The sequence below is a fragment of the Aquarana catesbeiana genome, linkage group LG05 (assembly GCF_042186555.1).
Source record: "Aquarana catesbeiana isolate 2022-GZ linkage group LG05, ASM4218655v1, whole genome shotgun sequence".
NCBI lineage: Eukaryota > Metazoa > Chordata > Amphibia > Anura > Ranidae > Aquarana > Aquarana catesbeiana.
The window spans coordinates 424,013,992-424,039,330 of NC_133328.1; the positions used below are offsets into that span (position 1 = coordinate 424,013,992).

General features: G+C 40.5%; 1 protein-coding gene across 2 annotated transcripts in view; it reads right to left on the reverse strand.

Annotated features, from left to right (window-relative positions):
* Positions 1-10,223: 10,223 nt before the first annotated feature.
* ZNF236 (zinc finger protein 236) overlaps positions 10,224-25,339 on the reverse strand; it is a 461,432-nt gene continuing 446,316 nt past the window's right edge. For both annotated transcript variants that reach the window (XM_073631228.1, XM_073631227.1), the window contains exons 32-33: positions 24,317-24,493; positions 10,224-17,292 (exon numbers count right to left, since the gene is read on the reverse strand). In XM_073631228.1, coding sequence (XP_073487329.1) covers positions 17,156-17,292; positions 24,317-24,493 — 314 coding nt within the window. In that variant the 3' untranslated portion in view covers positions 10,224-17,155. The remainder of the gene's footprint in view (positions 17,293-24,316; positions 24,494-25,339) is intronic.

The window sequence follows — 25,339 nt, forward strand, 5'->3', positions numbered from 1 at the left end:
TTCCATCTTCACCTGGTCATTCTTCCGGCTCTGCGGGCTCTGGCTGTGATGATGTCACTGATGATGCGATGATGGCCGCTGCACAGCTCTCTCAATGGACGGCATGCTGTCCATTGAGAGCACAGTAAACATAGGTGGTGATGTCACTGGCACTATAAAAGTAAATATCTCCTAAACAGTGCAGGTTTAGGAGATATTTACTGTACCTACAGGAAAGCCTTATTATAGGCTTTTCCTTGTAGGTACAAGTTCAATAAAAAGGACTTTACTACCGCTTTCAGTTAAAGTGGAGTTCCACCCACTTTTACAACTCTTCAGCATCCCTCACTAAACTGTGCACTGTAAACGAATTGGATATTTTTACAATTTTTTTCTCAACACCTACTGTATATCTGCTGTATTCATTTTTCACTTCCTCCTCCCTGGCCGTGGCCCATCGCATCATTTCCTGTTTGCAATGCCTTCTGGGAAGGGGCGGCAACTTCCTCTGACACTGCCGTTGCTATGGAAACCTGACCTGAAACCTATTACACTGCTTGTGCTGCACTGAGCATGTGCGAGATCTGCAAGAATGAGATGAAGGAAGAAATACAGTCTGGCTTCAGATGCCCACACTTAAGATGGCCACGGCCTGCTGTAAGTTTATAAAATAACAAACTACTGCTATAAACTAACAAAATAGACCTTAGATTACAGACTAACTTTACTAGAATACATTAAGCTTGTATATTATAGGGGTATTTTTATTTAAAATGCATAATTTTGGCCGGAACACCACTTTAAGAGCTAACAACTGAGCCCATTAGCATTTGTGACATTTATCACCAGAAGTATGCTTGTTTTGGAAAACTGTTAAATTGGTGTGTTTAGTTCCACTTTAAGGCTGAAATTTAGGCAAATCATGGAAGTGTTTTAGCTGCCAAAGAATTGGTATTTCCATCCTTCCAGTCTTGAGAGTTAGAGGACCTTGCCAGAAAACACAGCCAGGTTGGTGACCTGACTTTACTGCAGTTAGGCAATATAATCTGGCAACCTCCCTGCCCCAAGCCATAGATTGGAAAAGTAAGGAGAATCGGAAAACTTATACTTATCCTTCTGTCTGTTTGCAACTTGTCAAAACATGTGTATGCAGTAAACCACATTGGCTCCTAGTGCTGTCCCTTCCTCTGCCAGTCTAAATGCTTCAATACAGGGATTACAAGAAGATGATACCAAGTCAAATTCAGATACTTATGGTGCCTTGAAAAAGTGTTCATACCCACTGAAATTTTCCACATTTTGTCATGTTAAAACCAAAAACGTAAATGTATTTTATTGGGATTTTATGTGATAGACCAACCCAAAGTGGCACATAATTGTGAAGTGGAAGGAAAATGATAAATGGTTTTCAATTTTTTTTTACAAATAAATATCTGAAAAGTGTGGCATGCATTTGTATTGAGTAATCTTTACTCTGATACCCCTAACTAAAATCTAGTGGAACCAATTGCCTACAGAAGTCACCTAATTAGTAAATAGAGTTCACCTGTGTGTAATTTAATCTCAGTATAAATACAGCTGTTCTGTGAAGCCCTCAGAGGTTTGTTAAAGAACTGTAGTGAAGCATTATTATATTAGGGCCAATTAATACACAAGATAGGTCAGGGATAAAGTTGTGGAGATGTTTAAAGCAGAGTTAGGTTATAAAAAACTATTCTAAGCTTTGAACATCTCACAGAGCACTGTTCAATCCATCATCCAAAAATAGAAAGAGCATGGCACAACTGCAAATCTACCAAGACATGGCCATCCACCTTAACTGACAGGCCGGGCAAGGAGAGCATTAATTATAGAAGCAGCCAAGAGGCCCATGGTAACTGTGGAGGAGCTGCAGAGATCCACAGCTCAGGTGGGAGAATCTGTCCACAGGACAACTATTAGTCGTGCACTCCACAAATCTGGCCTTTATAAAAGAGTGGCAAGAAGAAAGCCATTGTTGAAATAAAGCCATAAGAAGTCCTGTTTGCAGTTTGCGAGAAGCCATGTGGGGGAAACAGCAAACACGTGAAATAAGGTGCTCTGGTCAGATGAGACCAAAATTGAACTTTTTGGCCTAAAAGCAAAATGCTATGTGTGGTGGAAAACTAACACTGCACATCACCCTGAACACACTATCCCCACCGTGAAACATGGTGGTGGCAGCATCATGTTGTGGGGATGCTTTTCTTTAGCAGAAACAAGGAAGCTGGTCAGAGTTGATGGGAAGATGGATGGAGCCAAATACAGGGCAATCTTAGAAGAAAACCTGTTAAGAGTCTGCAAGAGACTTGAGACTGGGGCAGAGGTTTACCTTCCAGCAGGACATCGACCCTAAACATACAGCCAGATCTACAATGGAATGGTATAGATCAAAGCATACTGATGTGTTGGAATGGTGCAGTCAAAGTCCAGACCTAAGTCCAATTGAAAATCTGTGGCAAAACTTGAAAATTGCTGTTCATAGATGCTCTCCATCCAATCTGACAGAGCTTCATTTAAATAACTGTAATAAATAAATATAATTACCTATAAAAAATAAATACAAAACTATGAGAAAAAAATAATTTATATATATATACACATACACACACACAAAACTTGTACAGAGGCACTCACAGGTCTTACAGAGGACATAGATCACAACAGCAGCATTTTTGTCGACGTTTCAGTCCACCTTTCAGTCCAGACCAATAACCCCAAAGTCCCACCCACCAACAACACCCCCTAGTGATGACATCACACAGTGCAAAAAGTAAAAAGACACATACAAGGTAGAGTTCAAAAAATGATCATAAAAGGAGCAAACGACAATAATCCATCAAAAAAGCAAAAACTACAAAATCCCAGCTTAAATAAAGCTATCTAGAAACAGCACCTGCATAAAAATGGCAACATGCAGAAAAAGTAGAAAGAAACAAAACATATTATAAACAATCACAAGATGGCCTCAATTGCTCATGGAAAACATCGGGCATAAACATACCAGTAATAATTAGTAACATGACATAATGATAAAACAACAAGTGACGTACTAGGATAACATAGCGACAAATAAAAAATTACCAAATAGTCACAAAAAACTTTACGGAAGGCCAAGCATCAACATGTGCCAAAAGTAAAAGTATGAAAAGCACCCCGCACAAGACAAAAACAATAGATCCACAGAAAATGCTGACAGTGCACATACATACAAATATACATAATGTAAATCAATACTCCACAACCAGATAGAAGAAACCTACGGTATATGAATAATTGCAGAGGAGGGATGATGTTGAGAACCCCGAGACCAACACCACTAAAAAAAAAAAAAGAGCATGCCATCCCCAAAAAATAGGGGGTATGAAAACCTAGTGAGGCTTCCATTGAAGAAAAGGGGTCTGGACACCCAGAACACCACACAGAAGAACCAGTCTAACATAGAACATAAATGGCAAAATGTGCCAAAATATAGCAATTAGCACATACAGTATACGTGAAAGAGTTTTCCAAAGAGATCAAGGTCATAACGCATAAGTATAAATAACGTCATCAACTGGATGTTCATAATTTCTCCGTAAATCAGGGTGCCAAAAGCACCAACAGGTAGTCACCCAGAAGTTCCAAAGGATCATTGAAATCAATTGAGGCTTAGCAGTTCATTAAGCCCCTCAGGGGCCAAAGTTTGTAATTCATGGATCCATCGACTTTCCCTTTAGAACACCAGGGGATAGCAGTCACCCTGCCAAGTAAGTGTAGGACATGGTCATGCAGCATGCAATTCGGTAAAGAATGATTCTCTTCCAAAAAGTGGTATGCCAACAGTTGGTTAGAAGTCCTGAAACCTAATACTGTATATATATATATATATATATATATATATATATATATATATATGTATATACACACAGTATTAATACACACACATCCCACACACCAGTCACAATATATTCATCTATTTTACCGTCAATAATAAATCAGTCCTGTGGGGAGGTCTTCTCAGTAAGAAAAATCAAATTTGTAGATTTATATTCCTAGACAGTACATCTTACTGCTATCTGTAAGTTCAATGATTTCTTATCCAAGTGTGCATGACTGGATAGACAATATATTCATTGATCATATATTTATTTGTATATATTAATAATATATTAATATTTATATACTTGATGAATAAAGTATATACTTGATAAATAAATTCAACTTTCAGGGATGCTATCCTCGCAAGCTATGTGAATATATGGTGGAGTCAGCAGTCTCATCAATATAGATATATTCCAGCAAGATCAAGGTAAGTATCCTGTAAATGGATCTAATAGATCTTGAGAACACATTTATAGCCATTTATTGAATCAATGCCTGTGTTCTCATTATCATCCTTCACTTATTGTATGCATAGAGGAGACACCTTGTTTGAATATTTTACATATTTTTAGAGTGACCCCTATGTCAAAACAGGTGTCTTCTCTACGCATAAAACATTCTGTCTTACACTCCCATGGACCATATAGCAAATTCCGTGGTTGTCATCTTCATGCCAAGCTGCCCCATTTCTAGCCCTCACCGTTCCTCTTTGTTTCTATTGTGCACATATGCTGTGGATCTACTTATCCTTTAACTATTATTCATATCACATGTTTAATCTCATCTTGTATCAGAGTATCCCTTTTTAAATACATCTTTTATGCATTGTTTTTTTGGCTGGTTTCGGTCACGGTTCTGCATCTTTTGATCAGATTGTTTTATCTCCCTCTTTGTGGGTTTTACTTCAGACTAATTCACTTTCTTCATTGTCAATTCAATTATGTTCACATCTTTCCTTCTGAAGTTTTTTTCAATCATAACTACCTTCTTTTATATTGGACAGTCACTCTGATAGCTCCAACAGCTCTACATGGTTATTAAACATCTTGTTTACGGTTTTTTTCTTTCTTTTTTTTTTTAACCACTTGAGCACTGGAAGGTTTTACCCCCTTCATGACCAGGGCATTTTTTGCTATTCAGCACTGTGCTGATTTACCTGGCAATTGTGCGGACATGCAGCACTCTATGCAAACAAAATTTATACTGTAAAAATTTTTCATACACATAGAGATTTCTTTTGGTGGTATTTGATCACCATTGTTTTTTTTTGCTACATATTATAAACAATCACAAGATGGCCTCCATTGCTCATGGAAGACATCAGGCATAAACATACCAGTAATAATTAGTACATGACATAATGATAAAACAGGAAGTGACGTGCTAGGACAACATAGCGACAAATAAAAAATTACCAGCACTGTGCTGATTTAACTGGCAATTGTGCAGTCATGCAGCACTGTATGCAAACGAAATTTATACTGTAAAAATTTTTCATACAAATAGAGATTTCTTTTGGTGGTATTTGATCACGACTGTTTTTTTTTTTTTTGCTAAACAAAAAAATACAAAAAATGCAAAAAAAAAAACAAAAAAAAAAAAACAAAAAAAAAATCTTGCTTAGTTTATGTTAGAAAATTGCAAATAAATAATCTTTCTTCATAAATTTGGGCCAAAAATGAATTCTGCTACATTTCATTGGTAAAAAATAACCCAAATCAGCGTATGCCATTTAGTCTGTCTACAAACTATGGTATATATATATATTTGAAAATTAATCAATCCTGTTGTACTTATTTCTTGTGACCCTAAACTGCCAGGACAGTATAAACCCCCCCCCCAATGACCCCTTTTTGGAAAGTAGACAGTCCAAAGTATTTAGTAAGAGGCATTATTTTATGTAATTTTTTGTCACAATTTTTTGGAAAATGAAGAAATGAAATAAAATGTATGTTTTTTCACATACTGTCACCATATGACTGGCAACAGTATGTAAAAAAAAAAAAAAAAAAAAAAAATGTAAATAATTTTTTATTCAATTTTTGAAACTTTTTTTTTTTTTTCTTTACATGCTATTTTACATACAGTGCCTTAAAAAAGTATTCATACCACATGAAATTTTCCACATTTTGTCCTGTTACAACCAAAATTGTAAATGTATTTTATTGGGATTTTATGTGATAGACCAACACAAAGTTGCATATAATATAGACAAATATCTGAAAAGTGTGGCATGCATTTGTATTCAGACCCCCCCCCCCCCCCCAAGTCAATACTTTGTAGAACCACCTTTCGCTGCAATTACAGCTGCAAGTCTTTTTGGGTATGTCTCTACCAGCTTTGCACATCTATTTTCAAGTCCTGCTTCAGATTCTCAATTGGATTTAGGTCTGGACTTTGACTGGGCCATTGAACTAAACCATTCCATTGTAGCTCTGGCTGTATGTTTTGGGTCTTTCTCTTGCTGGAAGGTGAACCTCCGTCCCAGTCTTAAGTCTTTTGCAGACTCTAACAGGTTTTCTGCTTTTCTTCTTTCAAATGAATGGACTTGGACACACACGATCACATCAAAGTCCGACGGATTCGTACGTGATGACGTACGACCGGACTAAAATAAGGAAGTTGATTGCCAGTAGCCAATAGCTGCCCTAGCGTTGGTTTTAGTCCGTCGGACTAGCATACAGACGAGCAGATTTTTCGACTGGACTCGAGTCCGTCGGAAAGATTTGAAACATGTTTTATTTCAAGGTCCGTCGGACTTTTGGGGAAAAAGTCAGCTCGAGCCCACATAGGATCAAATTGTCCGACGGAGTCCGGTCCGCCGGACCAAGTCTGCTGGAAAATCAGCTCGTGTGTACGTGGCATAAGACTGCCCTGTATTTAGCTCTATCCATCTTCCCATCAACTCTGACCAGCTTCCCTGTCCCTGCTGAAAAAAAGCATACCCACAACATGATGCTGCCATCACCATGTTTCACAGTGGGGATGGTGTGTTAGTTTTCCACCACAAATAGCGTTTTGCTTTTAGGCCAAAAAGTTAAATTTTGGTCTCATCTGACCAGAGCACCTTCTTCCACGTTTGCGGTGTCCCCCACATGGCTTCTCGCAAACTGCAAACAGGACTCCTTATGGCTTTCTTTCAACAATGGCTTTCTTCTTGCCATTCTTCCATAAAGGCCAGATTTGTGGGGTGCACAACTAATAGTTGTCCTGTGGACAGATTCTCTTACCTGAGCTGTGGATCTCTGCAGCTCCTTCACAGTTACCATGGGCTTCTTGCTGCTTCTCTAATGCTCTCCTTGCCAAGCCTGTCAGTTTAGGTGGGTGCCCATGCCTTGGTAGGTTTGCAGTTGTGCCATGCTCTTTCCATTTTCGGATGATGGATTTACTAGTGCTCCGTGAGATGTTCAAAGCTTAGGATTTTTTTTTTTTATAACCTAACACTGCTGTAAACTTCTCCACAACTTTATCCCTGACTAATCTGGTGTGTTCTTTGGCCTTCATGATGTTGTTTGTTCACTAAGGTTGTCTAACATACCTCTGAGGGCTTCACAGAACAGCTGTATTTATACTGAGATTAAATTACACACAGGTGGACTAATTTAATTTAATTTACTAATTAGGTGACTTCTGAAGGCAATTGGTTCCACTAGATTTTAGTTAGGGGTATCAGAGTGAAGGGGGCTGAATACAAATGCACTCCACACTTTTCAGATATTTATTTGTAAAAAAGTTTGAACACCATTTATCATTTTCCTTCCACTTTTATAATCCACAATTATGTGCCACTTTGTGTTGGTCTATCACATAAAATACCAATAAAATACATTTATGTTTTTGGTTGCAACATGACAAAATGTGGAAAATTTTAAGGATTATGAATATTTTTTCAAGGCACTGTACTTTCAAAAGAGTAGTTTAGTGTCACCATAGTGACACTACTACTCTGGGAGGGGGTGCTCAGGGATTTTTTTTACACTGCGATTGCTGTTACAGTGATGAACACTGTAGATGGAATCATTTGAACTGTCATGAATAGGTTTCTATTCATGAGAACTTGCTTTCTGTTGACATGCTGTGATTAGTTACAGCTAATCACATGGTACAGAGTGTTGTGATTGGCCCAGGTACCATGTGATAGCTGTGGCCAATCACAATCCCAAGCTGGCCCAAATAAACTATTTTTTTGACTAAGTGCTGCACTGGCTCTAAGCACTATATGAATAGAGTATAGCTTCAGCTACATACAGTACACAGTGCTGAACTCTGGCTGTGAGAGAGCGACCTCCCGTTTCACACCTGAAACAATGCAGAGCTGGTCAGTGTCGCTCAGCAATTCAGAGGCAGCTTTGTATTCTGTGAATAAATACAAAGCTTCCTCTGGTTGGCTGAGGCGGACTAATGACCTCACACACTCTGACTTGGCTAATCAGGGGAAGCTTTGTAATCATTCACAGAATACAAAGCTGCCTGGCTGAGCGCCGCTCAGACCGACTCTATTTTGTTGTGGGTGTGAGACAGGAAGTCGCACAGTCGGAACTCAGCACTGTATGTAATATAAGGTGGTACTCTTGCGCTATCACTTTAAATGTAGTATGATAAACAACTGCCGCAGGCACAGGTTAGCTAATGGGGTATAATATCTGATACAGTGATGGTGCTGCGCTTCAGTTACATACAGTGCTTGCAGCCAGTGCAGCACTTAGTGAAGAAAATAGTTTGTATAAACCAGCTTAGTTCTGGCTAGACTATGGCAGATGACAGACAGAAAGAACTATCTCATAGCCAAGGTAAATCAACTGCAGTTTACACACTGCTCTTATGGATTTTGTGTTCACATCTTGAGGTTTGTAACTTTGCTGATCAAGTTTTGCTTCGCTCTGTTTATAATTATAGGCTTAAGCATTTGAGCACTTTATGCTTAGTGCTTCATGCTTCTATAGCCCCTACCAGCCAGAACAGACGGTTCAGAGCAATACCTCAAAGAGAACAACATTATTTTATCCATTCATGGATTCTCCATTCTCACGAATCTTGGTCTGAGTGAAGCAATGCAAACAGATAAAAGCACAATTTGCAGCTTCTTTTTTATTGCTGTGAGCTACCCATTTAGTCAGAGACCTTTTTGGACAAACGAGTCTTCTCTTAATGAAGAAATGCTTTCTATGCATCCCTGCTCTGAACTTTTTTCACCTGTTTTAGCAACAGAGAGGAGATGTGCTGTAAATGAACAGTGTTCCCAAACCATACAATGTACATTGTGGAGTGGATTAAAGCTAAAGGCTGGGCACAAAATGCTTAAAATGGTTGGCCCCAGATAACTTAATGCAAGTTTTAATAAATGTGTTTCCCTTAAAAATCTATATTTACAATTACAAAAAGGAAGAAGCCTTCCAAATTTAAAGGTTTAACCTAATAAACTTCTGGTTGTAAAAATGAAAATAGTGTGATTAGTCTAACGTAACTTAACATTGTGACATCTTTTCCCATTAGAAATGAAGATATACTGTGCAAGGGCTGCTGAAACTGGCGATGAAGGCATCCATATTTATCACGTGGCTATCTCCTGCCAGTTGAGCACTCAATAATCAGTTGCAGTCCAAACACTTTATATATTGGTTGGGTTGGGGTGATGCCCAGTGAGCATGGTAGTGTGAACTGTTCAATTCATTTCATTCACTTCTCAACAGCCAAGCATTTGTAGGTCACCTGGTAAGAATACCCGCACAGTGCTTCCTTTTAATGTTCTTGTGAGGACCCGTGTCATGTGATCTACCATTTAGGGTTAAAAAAAGACTCAATCTATTATGCTAATATTGTAGATCCATAAAAAAGACATAACAAAAACCCTGGTGAGGGAGCTTTAATGTATCCTCAGTGGTTACAGGAATTATTTGTCTTCATTAAATAGAAGTCAGAATAATTTAATGTATCAATCCTTGTGCTTATGAATTGTGCAGATACTATTTTTTAGCAAGAAAGGCATCAAATAGACATTCACATCCTTTTATACTGCCACCTATTGTCATCTTCTTTAGCAGAGAATTCTAAAGTCTGACCATCTCCTACTGTAAAGAACTGTTAGAAGTTAACAAAATATATTTTTCTTTTTTTTTTTTTTTTTTTTTTGAGCATTTCTGCTTGTTACATTCAAGCTAATGTACCATTGGGATAAAAATATTTGGAAATCACTGATTCAAAAAAGTTGGAATGCGAAAAGAAAAATATAAAAATGTACAGAATAATAGTGTACCATGTATATATATATATATATATATATATATATATATATATATATATATATATATATATATATATACACATGGGAGTGGACTATCTAAAGGAATGTAAATAGAGACACATTATTAAAAAATATCTGTTTAATACACTTTAAGTTCAATATTTTACAAACAAAAAAAGTCACAAGCTGCTTAATGCTCTATATTTACAATAGAATGTTATCAGGAGATGAAATCATATGAATTAGATATCGGTCTGCAGCTGTTCACACAGTCAGCAAATATCTGTGGTTAGAGACAGTGTCAGTGTCAAGATCATCTGTCTCGAACTGCATGTAATTGCTGGATGTGCGAACACCTGCCAACAGTCGCAAATAGCTGCGGCCACCGTCAGCATCTCATTGCATTGTATAGGGAGAATGGCCACAGCTCTTCGCATACACCTGTCATTCCAGCCTCAGGAATCTGCAGATTTTTGCCACCAGAATTTGCAGTGTATGTGGCAATTGCACAGTGTTAATGAAGCCTAAGATGTTTTACATTTTTAGGCAGATAGACAACTTCTTAGCAAGTACCACCTACTACTAATGGGCAGGGGTATCCTCACTGGAAAGTGAAACCACCAGAGAAACTTCTCGACTTTCTGTGGCATAAGGTAATGATAACCTACTGCTTAAAAAAATAATTTTTTCAATTTTGTCTATATTATGTTAAGAAAGCCAAGAAGAGTTCTCTCAGCTGCACTGTTAAATTAGCTTATCAGCAGGAGTTTTAAGCAAATATCCAAACAGAGAAGGGATGGGCCTGTGCAATTTATTGCTTGAATAGAAAACCTCTCAATGAACAACAGCCATGTTCAAAATCAGAAACAAAAAACAGGTAAAAGTGCAAATGTTCACAGCTTATGAAAGTACAAATCAAACAGTAGAAGCATGTAGCATATAGTATTAAAACAAACCATGTTACATAATTTACAAAAGGCTGCTTACAATGGATTTTTCAAGGAAGTTTTCAGTTTTACAAAAAATACTATGATGCCATTTTTTTGTTATATACAAACATTTACAAAATAAATATTTTCATCATAAAAATAAAATGAAAACAAAACTTTTACAATATTGATAGAGATAATAGAAACCACTTGTGATGTGTTGCTTTCCTGTTTAATATTTGACATGTTCAATAAAGCAGCATGAAAGGCAATGATGTTATACAAGGTGCAGCAGCATTAATCAGATTTCACTTTAATGGAGTCAGATATATGGCTGGGGCCAATGAGTAGCTGCACTTTGCGTTATTAAAATGACAGACTATACTCAAACTCTTTAGGCAATGGCTCGTTTACACTTGTTTCAAAATGTGGCATTGGAAACTTAATAAAATGGTTACCTAACAGTCCTGTTCACAAGTTGTGTTTGCTTTGCTTCAAAAATTATATCTTATGTTGCTTTCCTGGTGCTTCAAAGATTCTCCAAAACCTCCATAGAAGTCTATGACAAAGCTTGCTTGAGGCTGGATTCACACCTACGACAGATGCGGCTTGCAGCAGGGGTCCGGTGTGTCTCTGTTCTCCATTTCAGGGAAGAATCGGGGTCGGATTTTTGCCTGAATTCAGCCCTGAAACGGAGCCAAAGACGCACAGCATTCCTGTGCAAGCCACTCTGCAGCCGCAATGGAGATATGTGAACTGCTCACAATCTCCTGTCATGCAAATTGGATGCGGTGCATCCAATTCGCATAGGTGTAAACCCAACCTGAAGCACCTGAAGCTTTTGAGGAGCTTTTATTCAGTGTTAGCTTCGCTTTGTTTTAGTATTATTGCAAATATGAAATATCCTAGGATGCACTGGGAAACTAACAAGCGAACCGGAAAGACATCATCAGCAGTCACTTCCGGTTCATGTGTATATATTCTGGAAATGTCAGGTGCAGATGTCATTTCTGGTGTGCAGTGTGGAGCAGCAGGAAGGCGAGTTGGGTCAGGACTGGAGCGGAGCAACTAGCAGACTGCACGCGTGGTGTGCAACACGGGAACGCTATAGAAGAAGGTGAGCGGGGATGGAAGAGAGAAGACTGAGCGGCAGAGGATCAGCAGAGCTGGGGGACCAGAGCAGTGAAAACTAGCAGATGTCACACGTGGTGAACAGCATAAGAGCAATATAGTGAGAAGTGAACAGGGACCAGAGAGAGAGGAGGATCAGCAAACCAGAGGATCAGCAAGCTGGGGGTTACTACTGAGTGGGGGATCAGCAGAGCAGGAGATCTGCTGAACAAGGCTACTAATAAGCTAGGGATGTGCTGAAGGAGTGTACTAATAAAAAGGGGATCTGCTGAACAGGGGTACTAATAGCTGGAGATCTACTGAGTGAGGGTACTACTGAGCCGGGGTTCTACTGGGCCCCTTTAAAACAAATAGAATATTAGCACACACGGAGCATTTGCCAAACCTTATTAAAGCTTTAAAAAAGCAGGTTAATGTGTGTTAAAGTTCAAGCAAGTATAAATGAGCCCTTAAAGTGGTTGTAACAAAAAAAAAAAAAGAGATCCTGTTTCCTCATAGCAGGTTAAACAGCACAGTGCTTGTGCTGTTTAATCTGTTCCTCTGTAAGCTGTAAAAAACCTAACTGATCCTGCCAGTTCCTGTGTCCCCCTCTGTGTGCTGACCACGATAGGCATGGCTGCTGAGCCCTGATTACCGTGGTCAGTTTACGTGCCTCCGTCATCTGAAGCTCTCCTCTCTCCCCCCTCTCCCCCCATGTCTCTGCCTGTCAGCAATGTGTGTCTGTGTGAGCTGTCTCCCCCCCTTCCTGCCGCTAATAGAACTAAACCAAACTTTAAAAAATTTCACTGCCAGACCCTCTGTTTTATTCAGCCATAATGCACAGTGTTAGAATTTTTTTTTTTAAACAAAGCCTCAAGCCTCTAAATACCTTTTTTAGAGATCTTCAGGCCAGTCACATAACTCCCAGCCGCTCTACATCTCTGATCCAGGGCTACAGCAGGAGAGGCTAAGCGGCCAGCACGACGGTCACGTGACCTCCCGGCTGACGTCAGAGGGAGATCTTGGCCCCCTCCCATTGTAGCCTTGGAGCGGAGTAGGAGAGCGGCTGGGAGTCATATGACCAGCCTGAAGATACATGAAAAAAGGTAATTAGATTTTGAAAAAACACACAGAGTATGCTATGCCTGGATACAAGAGAGAAGCTGGCAGTGAATTTAAGTTACACGGTTACAAACACTTTAAGGATTCATGCCCTCCTACTGCCACCACATTGGTGGGATTATGGTGACATGATCTTCAGGTATTAGGAAAATAATATCGTTGATCAAACATAACTAAATTTTGGTGTGAATTTCACAGATATGGGGAGAGGCTTAGAGTGGATCTAAAGTCAAAAACTGAAGACTAGCAATGTTATAAACATTTAGAAATGGTAATTATGCCAAAGGAGAACCCTGGAAATACATAGTTACATAGTTAGTAAGGTTGAATAAAGACACCAGTCCATCCAGTTCAACCTGAGTAAGTGTGGTTGCGTGCCTACAATTATCCCTATTTATTTAAGGCACCCATACAGTGTCATCAATCCACGCAGCGATCCACACACACATCGTACCCTATCCCCAAGGGGCCCACAATCCAAGGTCCCAAACTCACATTCATATACTAAGACCAATTTTGGACAGAAGCCAATTAACCTACCAGCATGTCTTTGGAGTGTGGGAGGAAACCGGAGTACCCGGAGGAAACCCACGCAGGCACAGGGAGAACATGCAAACTCCAGTCAGGTAGTGTCGTGGTTGGGATTCGAACCAGCGACCCTTTTTACTGCTAGGCGAGAGTGCTACCCACTACACCACTGTGCCGCCCCAAAGTTCTTTTGTTTAGATTTTTTTCTGAAAAATAGCAGTGCAATGCAGTGTGAGCGTGCCTACAGTCTCATAGCTGTATATTAGCAGTGTGGGATCTAGGGCACTGTATCTTAGACTGCTAGTCTTTGGGGATTTAAAGTGAGATTTAGTGATGTCCCTACTGTGCTACTCACTTTTCTCCTTGCTGGAGGCTCTGACATGAGGAGGCAAAATCCTGCTTCTACCAAGATGGCTGTCCCCACACAGAGACATCATGTACAACAAATCATCGGAAGTCAGTAATTAGGATTGATCAGCTGTAGGGAGACCCACAAGCAATAAGTTAGACCCCTTTCACACTGGGGCGGTTTGCAGGCGTTATTGCACTAAAAATACCGCCTGCAAACTGCCCCTAAACAGCCTCCGCTGTTTGTTCAGTGTGAAAGCCCGAGGGCTTTCACACTGAAGCGGTGCGCAGGCAGGGCGGTGAAAAAAGTCCTGCAAATCGCTTTTTTGGAGCGGTGAAGGAGCGGTGTATTCACCGCTCCTAAACCGCTCCTGCCCATTGAAATCAATGGGACAGCGCGGCTATACCGCTACAAGAACAACGGTACAGCAGCGCTAAAAATAGCGCTGTTGTACCGCCGACGCCCCCACCGCCCCAGTGTGAAAGGGGCCTTATTCTGATTTTAGATATTAATAAAATGTCAGGAGGTAAAAGGATGCACGCTGTCTCTCTTATCAACACCAGTAATCTTTGCATTAAGCTACATATTTCCTATTTCTAAAATACTCCACATCAAAGAGTCAGTTGTGACTCCTTCCCATTTAACATGGTCTGACAGGTTTCATAAATGAGGCATAATGAAGTGCAAGGGAAGCATGATACTATCTACGAATTGAACATGTGCAAAACTTTTTAATTTTATAATAATTTTACCTGGCTCTACAGAATACTTTTGTGAAAAAATATAGCAAAAAAAGTAAACATTATAACATATACGACTGCTACACAAACCATATTAAAACTGAACGCCATTACCCTTCCTGTTCAATCTGCAACAGCTCTAATTTTCTGTACAATTAATGCAATATAGCAACCTGCAAGCATTCTGTATTAAGATTATCCCTGGAAATGTAATTTCCTGCCTGTGTGATTGGCTCACTGATTTTTTCAGAAGTCTGTACTAAGATGCAAGTCAAGTTTTAGGCATCCTCTGAGTCTGCAATAAGAAATATATATTTTTTAAGGGTTAGTCACTTCTATAGGAATACAGACACTGCAACATTCCCCATCAGAACACTGAAAGTTCATCAACTGATATTACTGAACACAGACAATCCCATTCAGGAACTAGACTTCCAAGAACATAGTTTAACGTACAGCTTTGTCTTAACAACAGAAACAGGAAAGAATCTGCTACAAAGTTTCCTAAGATAATTACAATGTACATAGAGAGGATTTATTTTTTTCTTTCAAAAAAGGAAAGGAAGTTCACCTCTCCCCCCTCCCCCCCTGCAATCTGCTGGGACACGTCACAGGTCCCAAACCATTCACAGCGCGCAGCGCAGCTCGTGCATGAGCAGTGCGCGCCCGGCTGTGAAGCCACAGCCGGACGCCCACAGTTAGAATGTCGGTGCCTTGGGGAGGAGGGGAGAGGAGTGGAGCTTCATGAGCCCGCATTGCTGGACCGTGGGACAGTTGAGTGTCTGATTATTAAAAGTCAGCAGCTATACTTTTTGTAGCTGCTGACATTTAAATGGGTGGAACTCTGCTTTAATGTCAGAATTCAAAATGTAAAAAGGAAATTCCTATTTTTTGTATTTTGAAAACATGTTAGCTTTTCACTGACTCCGCAAAAGCAACAAAAGTAAAAAATATCTGCTGGTCAGATGGTATTGCAGTAAATAAGCAAGGAAGGAGGAATAAAAAGTCACAGCTGGAATGTTTCAAAATGTCCAAAAGCTAACAACATAGATTTTACTATATTACTTTGGTCAAATGAGCATTTAAATGTGGATTTCAAATGTCTCAAAATTAGATTTTTTTTTCAATATGGACACGCTCATAAATTGTTTATTATATTATATATCTACTGTTTGGCCTTTTTACCAAAACAGAAAATCTGGAAAACGTTCATATAGACCTGAATGGTTTAATTTTACAACTATTACTACTTACACATTTGCATTTATCCTTCAAATATGCTAAAATTAGACAGAAGAAAGACCTAGGGGAACCTAAAATATATATTAATGTGCTCTAAACTGCACATTTAAATAAATGTTTAAAAAAATACCCAATGTAAACAGTACAGAGATAAAATATTTTTTGGTTGTAAAAAAAAAAAAAAAAGACATAATTGCTGTAAAATATTGCTGCCATGATGACTTGTCTTCACATTTTGTAAAAAAAAAAACAAAAAACAAAAAACACAACTGTAGAAGTGATTTGTACTCTATAGTGACCAAAAAAATGGAAATGTTAAGCTGAACACCTTAAATGTATAATAGAGTTATACGCTTTTATAAACAATTTAGAATCCCTATCAAGTACTTATACTTTAATTTACATAGAAAATGGACCAGCCACTTCCCAAATAAGAACCAAACTGAATTTCCCTCCATATAAAACTAGGGGGAAAAATAAAACAGGTGTTTATTATTTTGTAACATGATATTCTACCAGTAGAGTTGCATATAAAATCAGAATATAGTATAAGAGCATATTTAGAATTGTGTGCATGTAAACATCAATGTATATGTACATGCAGCTGTATATTGTTTCAGCCAATTAGCATGTACCTTGTGTGTACATTTTATTCAGCAGAACATCACAAAAGCTAAGGAACTAGGGGTCAGCAAGTGCAATCATCTTTACTTCAACATTCATACATGAAATCATTGCACTCCTGACTCGTGTTTTGCATCCAGATGATGCTCTGGAGATCAAGAGTCATTGAAACAACAAAGAGTTCTGTAAGCGCAAATTATATTGTCAGAAGTACCTGAGTAAAAGTAGAAATTCAGAATATAATACACGCTGGTCAGCATTTCCAACATATAGCACCTGAATAATATTTACATTTGATGCATGGTAAAGTGGAATGGCACTCCACCATACAGAGGAGTTTGAACGTAATGCTAAGACTGTTCAATACATGTGTGTATACGATTTACACAGAATAATGAAGTGATTTTGGTCATCGGAAAACATTGGTTATTCCACACTGCCATTCTCCGGATGATTCCTGGACAACTTCCTCCAAGTCAAGAGTTTGGGTGATGTCTTCTCCACCTTCATCTTCCTCTGGGTGCAATGACACTTCTTCAATAAGATCTATAAAGTAATAACTGAGTCAATGGCAACACCAAATTTACACATACAAAATTTACCAGCGTGTCAAGTGACTTACACCTGTTAATGCCCCTTGCAAAGCACTGACCTCATGGAGTACAATCTATCAATTATCAGTTATCTAGCATTCCATTATTTTTTTATTGTACAGCTATTTGCCCAGCAAAAGTACATGTACACTGCTTCTAGCATTCACTCATTCGGTTTAGGAATTGTATAAAGCTGTGGCTGTGTGAAAACAGGGCAAAACTGATGGTACTTTTTTTCTTCTTATCGAATGTTCTCAGGGTATTTTGAATCTAGTACAGCTTATATTCGACAGAGAAATCTATGTAACAACATGTATAATAGTTAACACATTCTAATTATGTCCAATTTAATAACATTGGAACAAATAGATTTCACCAAATGCATGCTACATTTGCTTGTGAATATCAGAAAGCAAGTTTTGCAAATATTAAAACAATTTCAAGGGTATTATTTATGACTTTTATGGGATTGCTGATATTTGCAAAGCAAATATAGAGACAGACCCATTCATGACATACTGTACACATTATGAGACTAACACTAATGGACACTAACAAATGGACAAACAGACCTTTTTCAGGAAGATTGTTAGCATAATGAAGCAAGAGTAAAATTGAAACTCAGTGAGGCCCTCTATGTGCAGACAAACTGGCTTGTTTTTTTTAAACTGCAGCAAAAGTGAAATTGTTGGCCATAGCAATTAAATTAGTGGTGTTTGATAAGGGAAAACTTTTTGTTGTGCAAATCAAACCCCACTTTTAATACATTAGTCTTGAAGACCTGTCCCATCCTCATGGCTCTCATCACTTTCTCACTAAAGCAGACAGTGAATGGGGTTGCAAAATATAAATATTACGGCTACTGTATACAAGTGTCAGACTTCATAGTAAAATGCAGAATGCTTTCAGGGATTATTGTCTTGCAGATAAGGTGGATTTCCCTGGGCTTTCATTAAGGAATACATGCATGTAACACACTTGAAATTACTATATAAAGATCCAACAGTACTGTCTTTCACAATTACATCTCACAATAGTGAGTCTTGTTAATCAAAGTATTAATAATAACATTGTAGACTCACAATTACCAGTTTTGAATCTGATTTATTGCTAAATAAACCATTTGAGTTTGATAATTCATTCTTTTTTTTTATCCAACAAGATTTTTATTAAATTTGCAGGAAAAACGTTACAGACATTGTATTCATTGTATTCAAGACCATACAACACCTCTGTATATTACACACTCCGGTTAACAATCATCAACCTCAAAGTAACAGCATTAACACTTAATCCCAGTTATAGCCAAACTTAATCTGTACTTCACCCAACATAGATTCCCAGTAACATGTCAGTCACTAGTTCCATAGGGGCCAATCCCGGTACATCTAACCATGGCGCCCATAATTTTTCAAATTTTTGCATGCTACCTCTATGTTGATATATCAACTTTTCCAATCTCAGTTACGTTAATATTATCAGTCCATTCCTTAATAGTCGGGGGCGTCTCAGACTTCCAGTGAGTCATAATCAGATTTCTACCTTGAAAAAGTACTCTATGTACAGCTTCTCTACAGTGACCCTCCCACTCATACTCCTCCAGAGCCCCCAAGAGACATGCTCTAGGGTCCTGTGGAAGAGTCACAGTAAAGATTGAGTTGATGTTCCACACCACTCCCGCCCAATATGTATGTAGCTTGGGACACCTCCACAGCATGTGTATAAGGTCCCCGTGGTCTCGTTTGCATCTCGTACATGTCGGTTCAGCCTGCATATTCATGAGATGTAGCCGGTGTGGAGTATAGTACGTTCTCAACAATATGTAGAGTTGGGTACGTTTTTGGGACACATTGAGTGAACAAAGGTTCACTGCCTGAAAAATCTCCTCCCACTGATCACCGTCTAGCTGTCCCACCTCTGTTTCCCATTTCTCCCTTACCTTCAGGGGATGCCGCCTCATCACGGATTGCAACAGGATGGCATAGCATTGAGAGATAAATCCTTTAGACGAGCCAGCATCCCCCAGGAGGTTAAATACAGGGGTTGGGGACAAGTGCCACTCCGAAGAGCGGCCCTGAACCACCACCACATGTCTAAGTTGCATATAATAAAAATGCATCAAGGGAGGCAAATTATATGTTTCCTTCAGGTCAGCAAATGTACGCAAAACCCCATCCCTAAATATATATTTAATGTGTGTAACTCCAAACTTCTTCCAACGAGCCCCACATTGTAATTTGGCCAGTTCCCCATAGGTATCATTATGCCAGATGGGGCTATACTCTGTATAGCCATCCACATTCTGGAGGTATTTGGACTTATTCCATACTTTTTGCACCAAACTGAAAGTTGGGTATTTTTTGTGTGGTTTAGTGAAGGCTAAGGCTTCCAGAGCCATGTGAATCGGGCCTCTTCCTACTGTGTGAATCATTCGTTTATGGGACGAGTCTTGCGATGGTACAAATGTACCTATCAAGTGTTGCAATTGGGCAGCCAAATAATATACCCATGGATTGGACAATGCCAGACCACCGCTGTCTTTGGGCCTCTGTAAGTGTTCTAATTTGATCCGGGCGGGTTTATTCTTCCAAATGAGGGTTCGGAAGATGGCATTAACTATATGGAATATCTTTAAGGGAATAACCATAGGAGTATTATGTAGGAGGTAAAGTAACTGTGGCATAAGAATCATTTTTATTACGTTCACTCTACCCGCTACTGACAGAAAGAGAGAGAGTTCTATGTTTTTATTTTGTCTCGGAATCGTTTTAGGAGGGGAAAAATGTTCAAGTGGATGAAATCCCTAGGCTGGGAAGTAATTTAAATCCCTAAATATTTAAAGGAGGTAGCAATCGGCATGGGGCAAGAGGCGTTCACCGTCTGTGAGACATCTCTGTCCAGTAAGAGAAGGGCAGACTTTGACCAATTTATAAGTAAACCCGAAAACCTCCCAAACTTGGATATGGTCAACATGGCCTCTTGAAGCGAAAGGTCAGTGTCACCAAGTAAAAGCATGGTATCATCAGCATACAACATAACTTTTTCCTGTATGTCTCCATAGCAAAAGCCAGTGATGGGCCTATTTGCCCTGATCCCAATCACCAATGGTTCAATGGCCAGCGCAAAGAGGAGGGGAGACAGGGGACATCCCTGCCTTGTACCCCTCCTCAACTCGAAGCTCGGGGACAGGAAGCCACACACCCTAACAGCGGCCACCGGCTGGCTGTAAAGGAGTTTGACCCAGGAAATATAATTCGGGCCGAATCTGAATTTGTGCAGCACTGACCATAAATAGTCCCAATCTATGCTGTCAAACGCTTTAGTAGCATCTAACGATAATAGGGCCCTACTACCCACACTGTCAGCTCTAGACTGAATATAAAGGAATAACCTTCTGAGATTGACGGCAGTTGATTTATTGGGCATGAAGCCAGCCTAGTCTCCATGCACAATAGAGGTAATTACTCCATTCATTCTAATGGCCAGTGCTTTAGCTAATATTTTCACATCGCTCTGTAGCAATGAGATCGGGCGATACGCCCCTGGATCTACTGGATCTTTGCCGGTTTAAGGAGCAAAATAATATTGGCCCTGGACATTGAGATTGGTAAATGTCCCTCCTCCCGGGAACTATTGAAAACTTTGAGTAGTTGTGGCAATAAGTCAGTAAGGTATTGTTTATATATCTCCATAGGGATCCCGTCTTCCACTGGTGCTTTGCAATTAGGGAAGGAGCTGACTGCATTCTGTAGTTCTTCTACCGTAAGTGGGCTTTCTAAGTCTGCTCTCTGACCCTCATTTAATTCAGGGAAGTCAATCAGTTCTAAGTACTGCTCTAGATCCTCTGATGTGTAGGATGTACCCGGCCTATATAGGTCTTCATAAAAATCAGCTAGTTCCTGCAACACCTTTTCAGGTGTGTTAACTAGGTTACCCATCTTAGTTCTAACAGCACCTATGGTTGGTGACTTCTGCTAAGAATTCGCAATCCTCGCCAATATGCGGCCCGTTTTTTCGCCCTCTTCAAAAAACGCCTGTTTCGCAAAGAACCTCTTCTTTTCGGCCGAAGAGGACAGCAGGTGGTGACATGCAGAAAGAGCTGCCTGCCAGGCCTCCTTGGTCGAGTCCGAAGGGTCTGTAATATACATTTGCTCCATTTCCTGGACTCTGGCCTCCATTTCGGTTTTAAGAACAGAAGAATCATGTTTGACTTTATTCATTTCAGCAATCAAAACTCCCCTTAAATATGCCTTGAAGGCATCCCATTGTCCAACAATGGACTCATTTGGATCCTGGGTGTGAAAAAACTCACGCATGCTCCCCACTACCCCCTCATGAGAGCGGAACAGTTTCAGCCAAAAGGCGTTAAATTTCCAAGGGGCCTTAGTTAGTGTAACTATTGGGGCTATTGTAATCTTTATAACCACGGGGGAATGGTCAGATACACTGCAGGGTTTGTGGATCATGTCAGACACAAAAGGGAGCATGTTTAAGCTGCACACCCCCAGATCAATTCTGGACAGACTGCCGTGTGTTTTGGAAAAAACGGGGTTCGGTGTCTCCAGATATCCACCCAGCCAACCTCTTGCAACAACCGCGCCAGGGGGGTTCAGACAACAGTTAAAGTCCCCCGGGACCAACAACGGCACGTCAGGCCTGCCATCCAGAAATGTAAGCAGAGACCTAAGCACCGCCGCCGTGAAAGGAGGAGGAATGTATACAACAGCCAACACACATATCAATGTACCCAACCTGCAATGGAGAAAAACATAACGACCCTCCATATCAATTTCACTTGCAAATTCTTCATAGTCCAGTGTTCCGTGAATCAGCACACTCACCCCCCTAGAGTAGGAAGTGTGTGTGGAATGATAGACCTTTCCCACCCAGGAGTATCTCAGAAAACTCACAGTCCGCAGTCAAGTGGGTTTCTTGATAACAAAGTATTCCGGGGATGTATTTCTTTAAGCACATGCGAATCATGGTGCGCTTTAAGGAGGAGTGGAGACCCCTAATGTTCCAAGATACTATAGGGATGTCGGCCATGCTTTCCGGTGAACAGTGTTCGGTGGCTGGACATGTATTTGCAAATATGCGAGTCGGTGTATCCTCATCCGCTCTGTAGTTCCTCTGGATCCGGCGTATACAATGAGAACAATACGGTCTTGATTAACTGAGTGCGCATATACTCTACGTTTTTCCCTTGCCAATAAAAGCTTCCCCACAACAACAGGGTAATGTAAAACAAGAAACTGTCCCGTGCTGTAAACTTCGCACTCTGCCAACGTGGCAACTTTAACACTGTCAGCGAGCATCCATCGCTCCTTTTTATTTGAAGTATGCATCTGCATGTTCAACTTTGATCCAATTCGCTCTCTTTACTGTGTTTAGGAATATTTTGTCCCCTAGCCAAGGAACATCTTTTAATTTATAGAGAGGGTATTTTATTGTTACCTGTCCATAGGATCAATCAGGAATGCTTTTATCATGCTGTTCAGCCCCTTAGAAGTAATCTCCGTGGTTAGCGCAATCATCCTCCAGTGGCACCTGTCTCTTCAGTGCCTGCTCATTCCTATCCAACCAGGTTGCAGCTTCCTTAGCGGATTCAAAGAACTGAGCCTGGCCTCTCACTACTATCCGAAGTTTCGCCGGGTACAACATGGCATACGGAAGTTGCAGAAGTCACAGCCTGCTTTTGACATCCGTGAATTTGGCTCTGCGTCTCTAGACTTCTGCCGAAAAGTCCAGGTAAAAGGACACTCGGGTACCGTTATGTAAAGCATTACCCTTTTCACGAGCTTGTCTCAGCACAGCTGCCCTGTCCCTATAATGGAGGATTCTCGCCAGGATGGATCTGGGGGGGCCACCTGGTGGAGGCGGGCGTGAGGGCACTCTGTGAGCACGTTCCACCGCAAAAAAGGGAGAAAAGGCGGTTTTACCAAAAACTTCCACTAGCCAGTTTTCCACATATGTAGTGGGGTCCCTACCCTCAACTTTCTCAGGCAACCCCACTATGCGAACATTGTTTCGTCTTAAGCGATTTTCCATGTCCTCTGCACGATCGTTTGCTGCTTTGGCTAGTTGTAATGCTGCTCTGGTGTCCTGCGCCATGGGTGGTAACTGATCTTCCATGTCACTGACTCTACTTTCCACAGCAGTAGTGCGCTCGCATATCTTTTGCATGTCCTGCCTTAATAATGCCACATCCTCTCTCAGGCCCCCAAACTGTTCCTTCAGAGTGTTAACAGAGGCTGTACAATTATTTACAGCTCTAAGGATAGCAGCCAAAGTGGGTTGCACAGTGTCCAAGTCTGCTGAGCTGTGTGGTTCCCCAGATGCATGGGCTGTCTGCTCCCCCTTCTCCTCTCCCCAGTGTATAGGGAGAGTGTCTACCTGCATGGCCTCCTGCATGTGTTTTGTCCCTGCAGGGCGAAATGGCTGTTCTGTCCCCAGAGTCCCACACATTTTTTGTGCATAATAGAGCATGTCTCTAGGGGCATCCCTACCAGGAGGCTTGGGAGTCTTATTTGATTTAGGACCAGCGTCCTTCGTTTTGTCCTGTCCGCGCGGTGTGTTCTTCACTGAGGCCGCCGTGGCGCCATCTTGGATTTCTAGGCCCGACATCTGCAGCTGTCCTTTTTGGGACTTTCCCCTAGTGCAAAAAGCAGCGGATGTTCCCCTGGGGTCTCCGGATCGTACCTGTGCTGCATATGTCAGTTTAAAGTCAGTATATGGGCTGGGGGAGGATCGGTTACCGGATCACTGCCGGGAGCTGTGAGAGATGCGTCCTCTCACATGCCTGACTTGGCCACGCCCCCCTTGATAATTAATTCTAGTTCACAAAAGCTCGAACTCATAATAATAATAATGATAATAATAATATCTATATTCCTATGTGCTTTAATTTTTACCATCAGTGAACACTGAAAAGTTTACTCTGCATAGACAACATACAGCAGGACATCAATAAAACCTACCAGGGTAAGAATGGGTTCGCTTCATGTGCAGCTTCATATTGCATTTCTGGGAGAAGGTCATTGAACAGTAATCACATTTGTATGGTTTTTCTCCAGTGTGTTTTTTCATATGCACTTGTAGTGCACTCTTCTGGTTAAAAGCTTTCTCGCACAGTGTGCACTGAAATGGTCGTTCACCTGTGAACAGAGATAGTCATTGCGCAGCTGTAAAAAAATGTGCTTGAATATTGCAGGAGACAGTTTTAGAATAGATGCTCACAGGCATAAGAATTTCACTCCTGTGACCCATATTCAGCCAACAGCGGGCGAAAGTCCACTGACGTTACAACGCTGGTCCAGACTCTGGAGAGTTCCCAACTTTAATGTCAGGATCCACCCAGATGCCTGGACCAGCAGCTGGCTCATCCTCTCAGCATGCTGTGGAGAGCTTGAGACAGCCACTCCCACCCCATGCATAGCCCAGTGCTCCAGTGAGCACTGAAAGGACATAGCAGAGAGATGGTGACTGACAGTCACTGGCTCTCTGATCACTGAAGACCGAGAACCATGCGAGCAATGGTCTGTGATCGATTGGTTCTTGGTCTTAGAGGCGGGGACAGATGCTGCATCCACCTAGGTGAGTATGTAGGTTTGTTTTTTAAATAAAATAAAAACCAAACTTCCCTTCTTCTCACAAATGTGTAACTTTAAGTTATTTCTCACACACAGCATAGGCATACTTACAATTACACCTCAAAACACATTCTGCTACCCCTCAGAGTATGGGGATATTACTTTTTCACTAGATGCATAGAGGGGCCCAAAATTCCAGGAACACCTTTGAGCTTTCAAAGAGCATAAATTAGACATCTTATTTCCTGACTACCTATCATATTTCTTGAGTCCCTGAAGTGCCAGGACAAGTGAAACGCCCACGAAATGACCCCGTTTTGGAAAGCAAACATCCCAAGGTATTTTTTATATACACAAAATTGTCAATTACAATTATATTTCTAATATACAGCATAGCCATACTTAGAATTT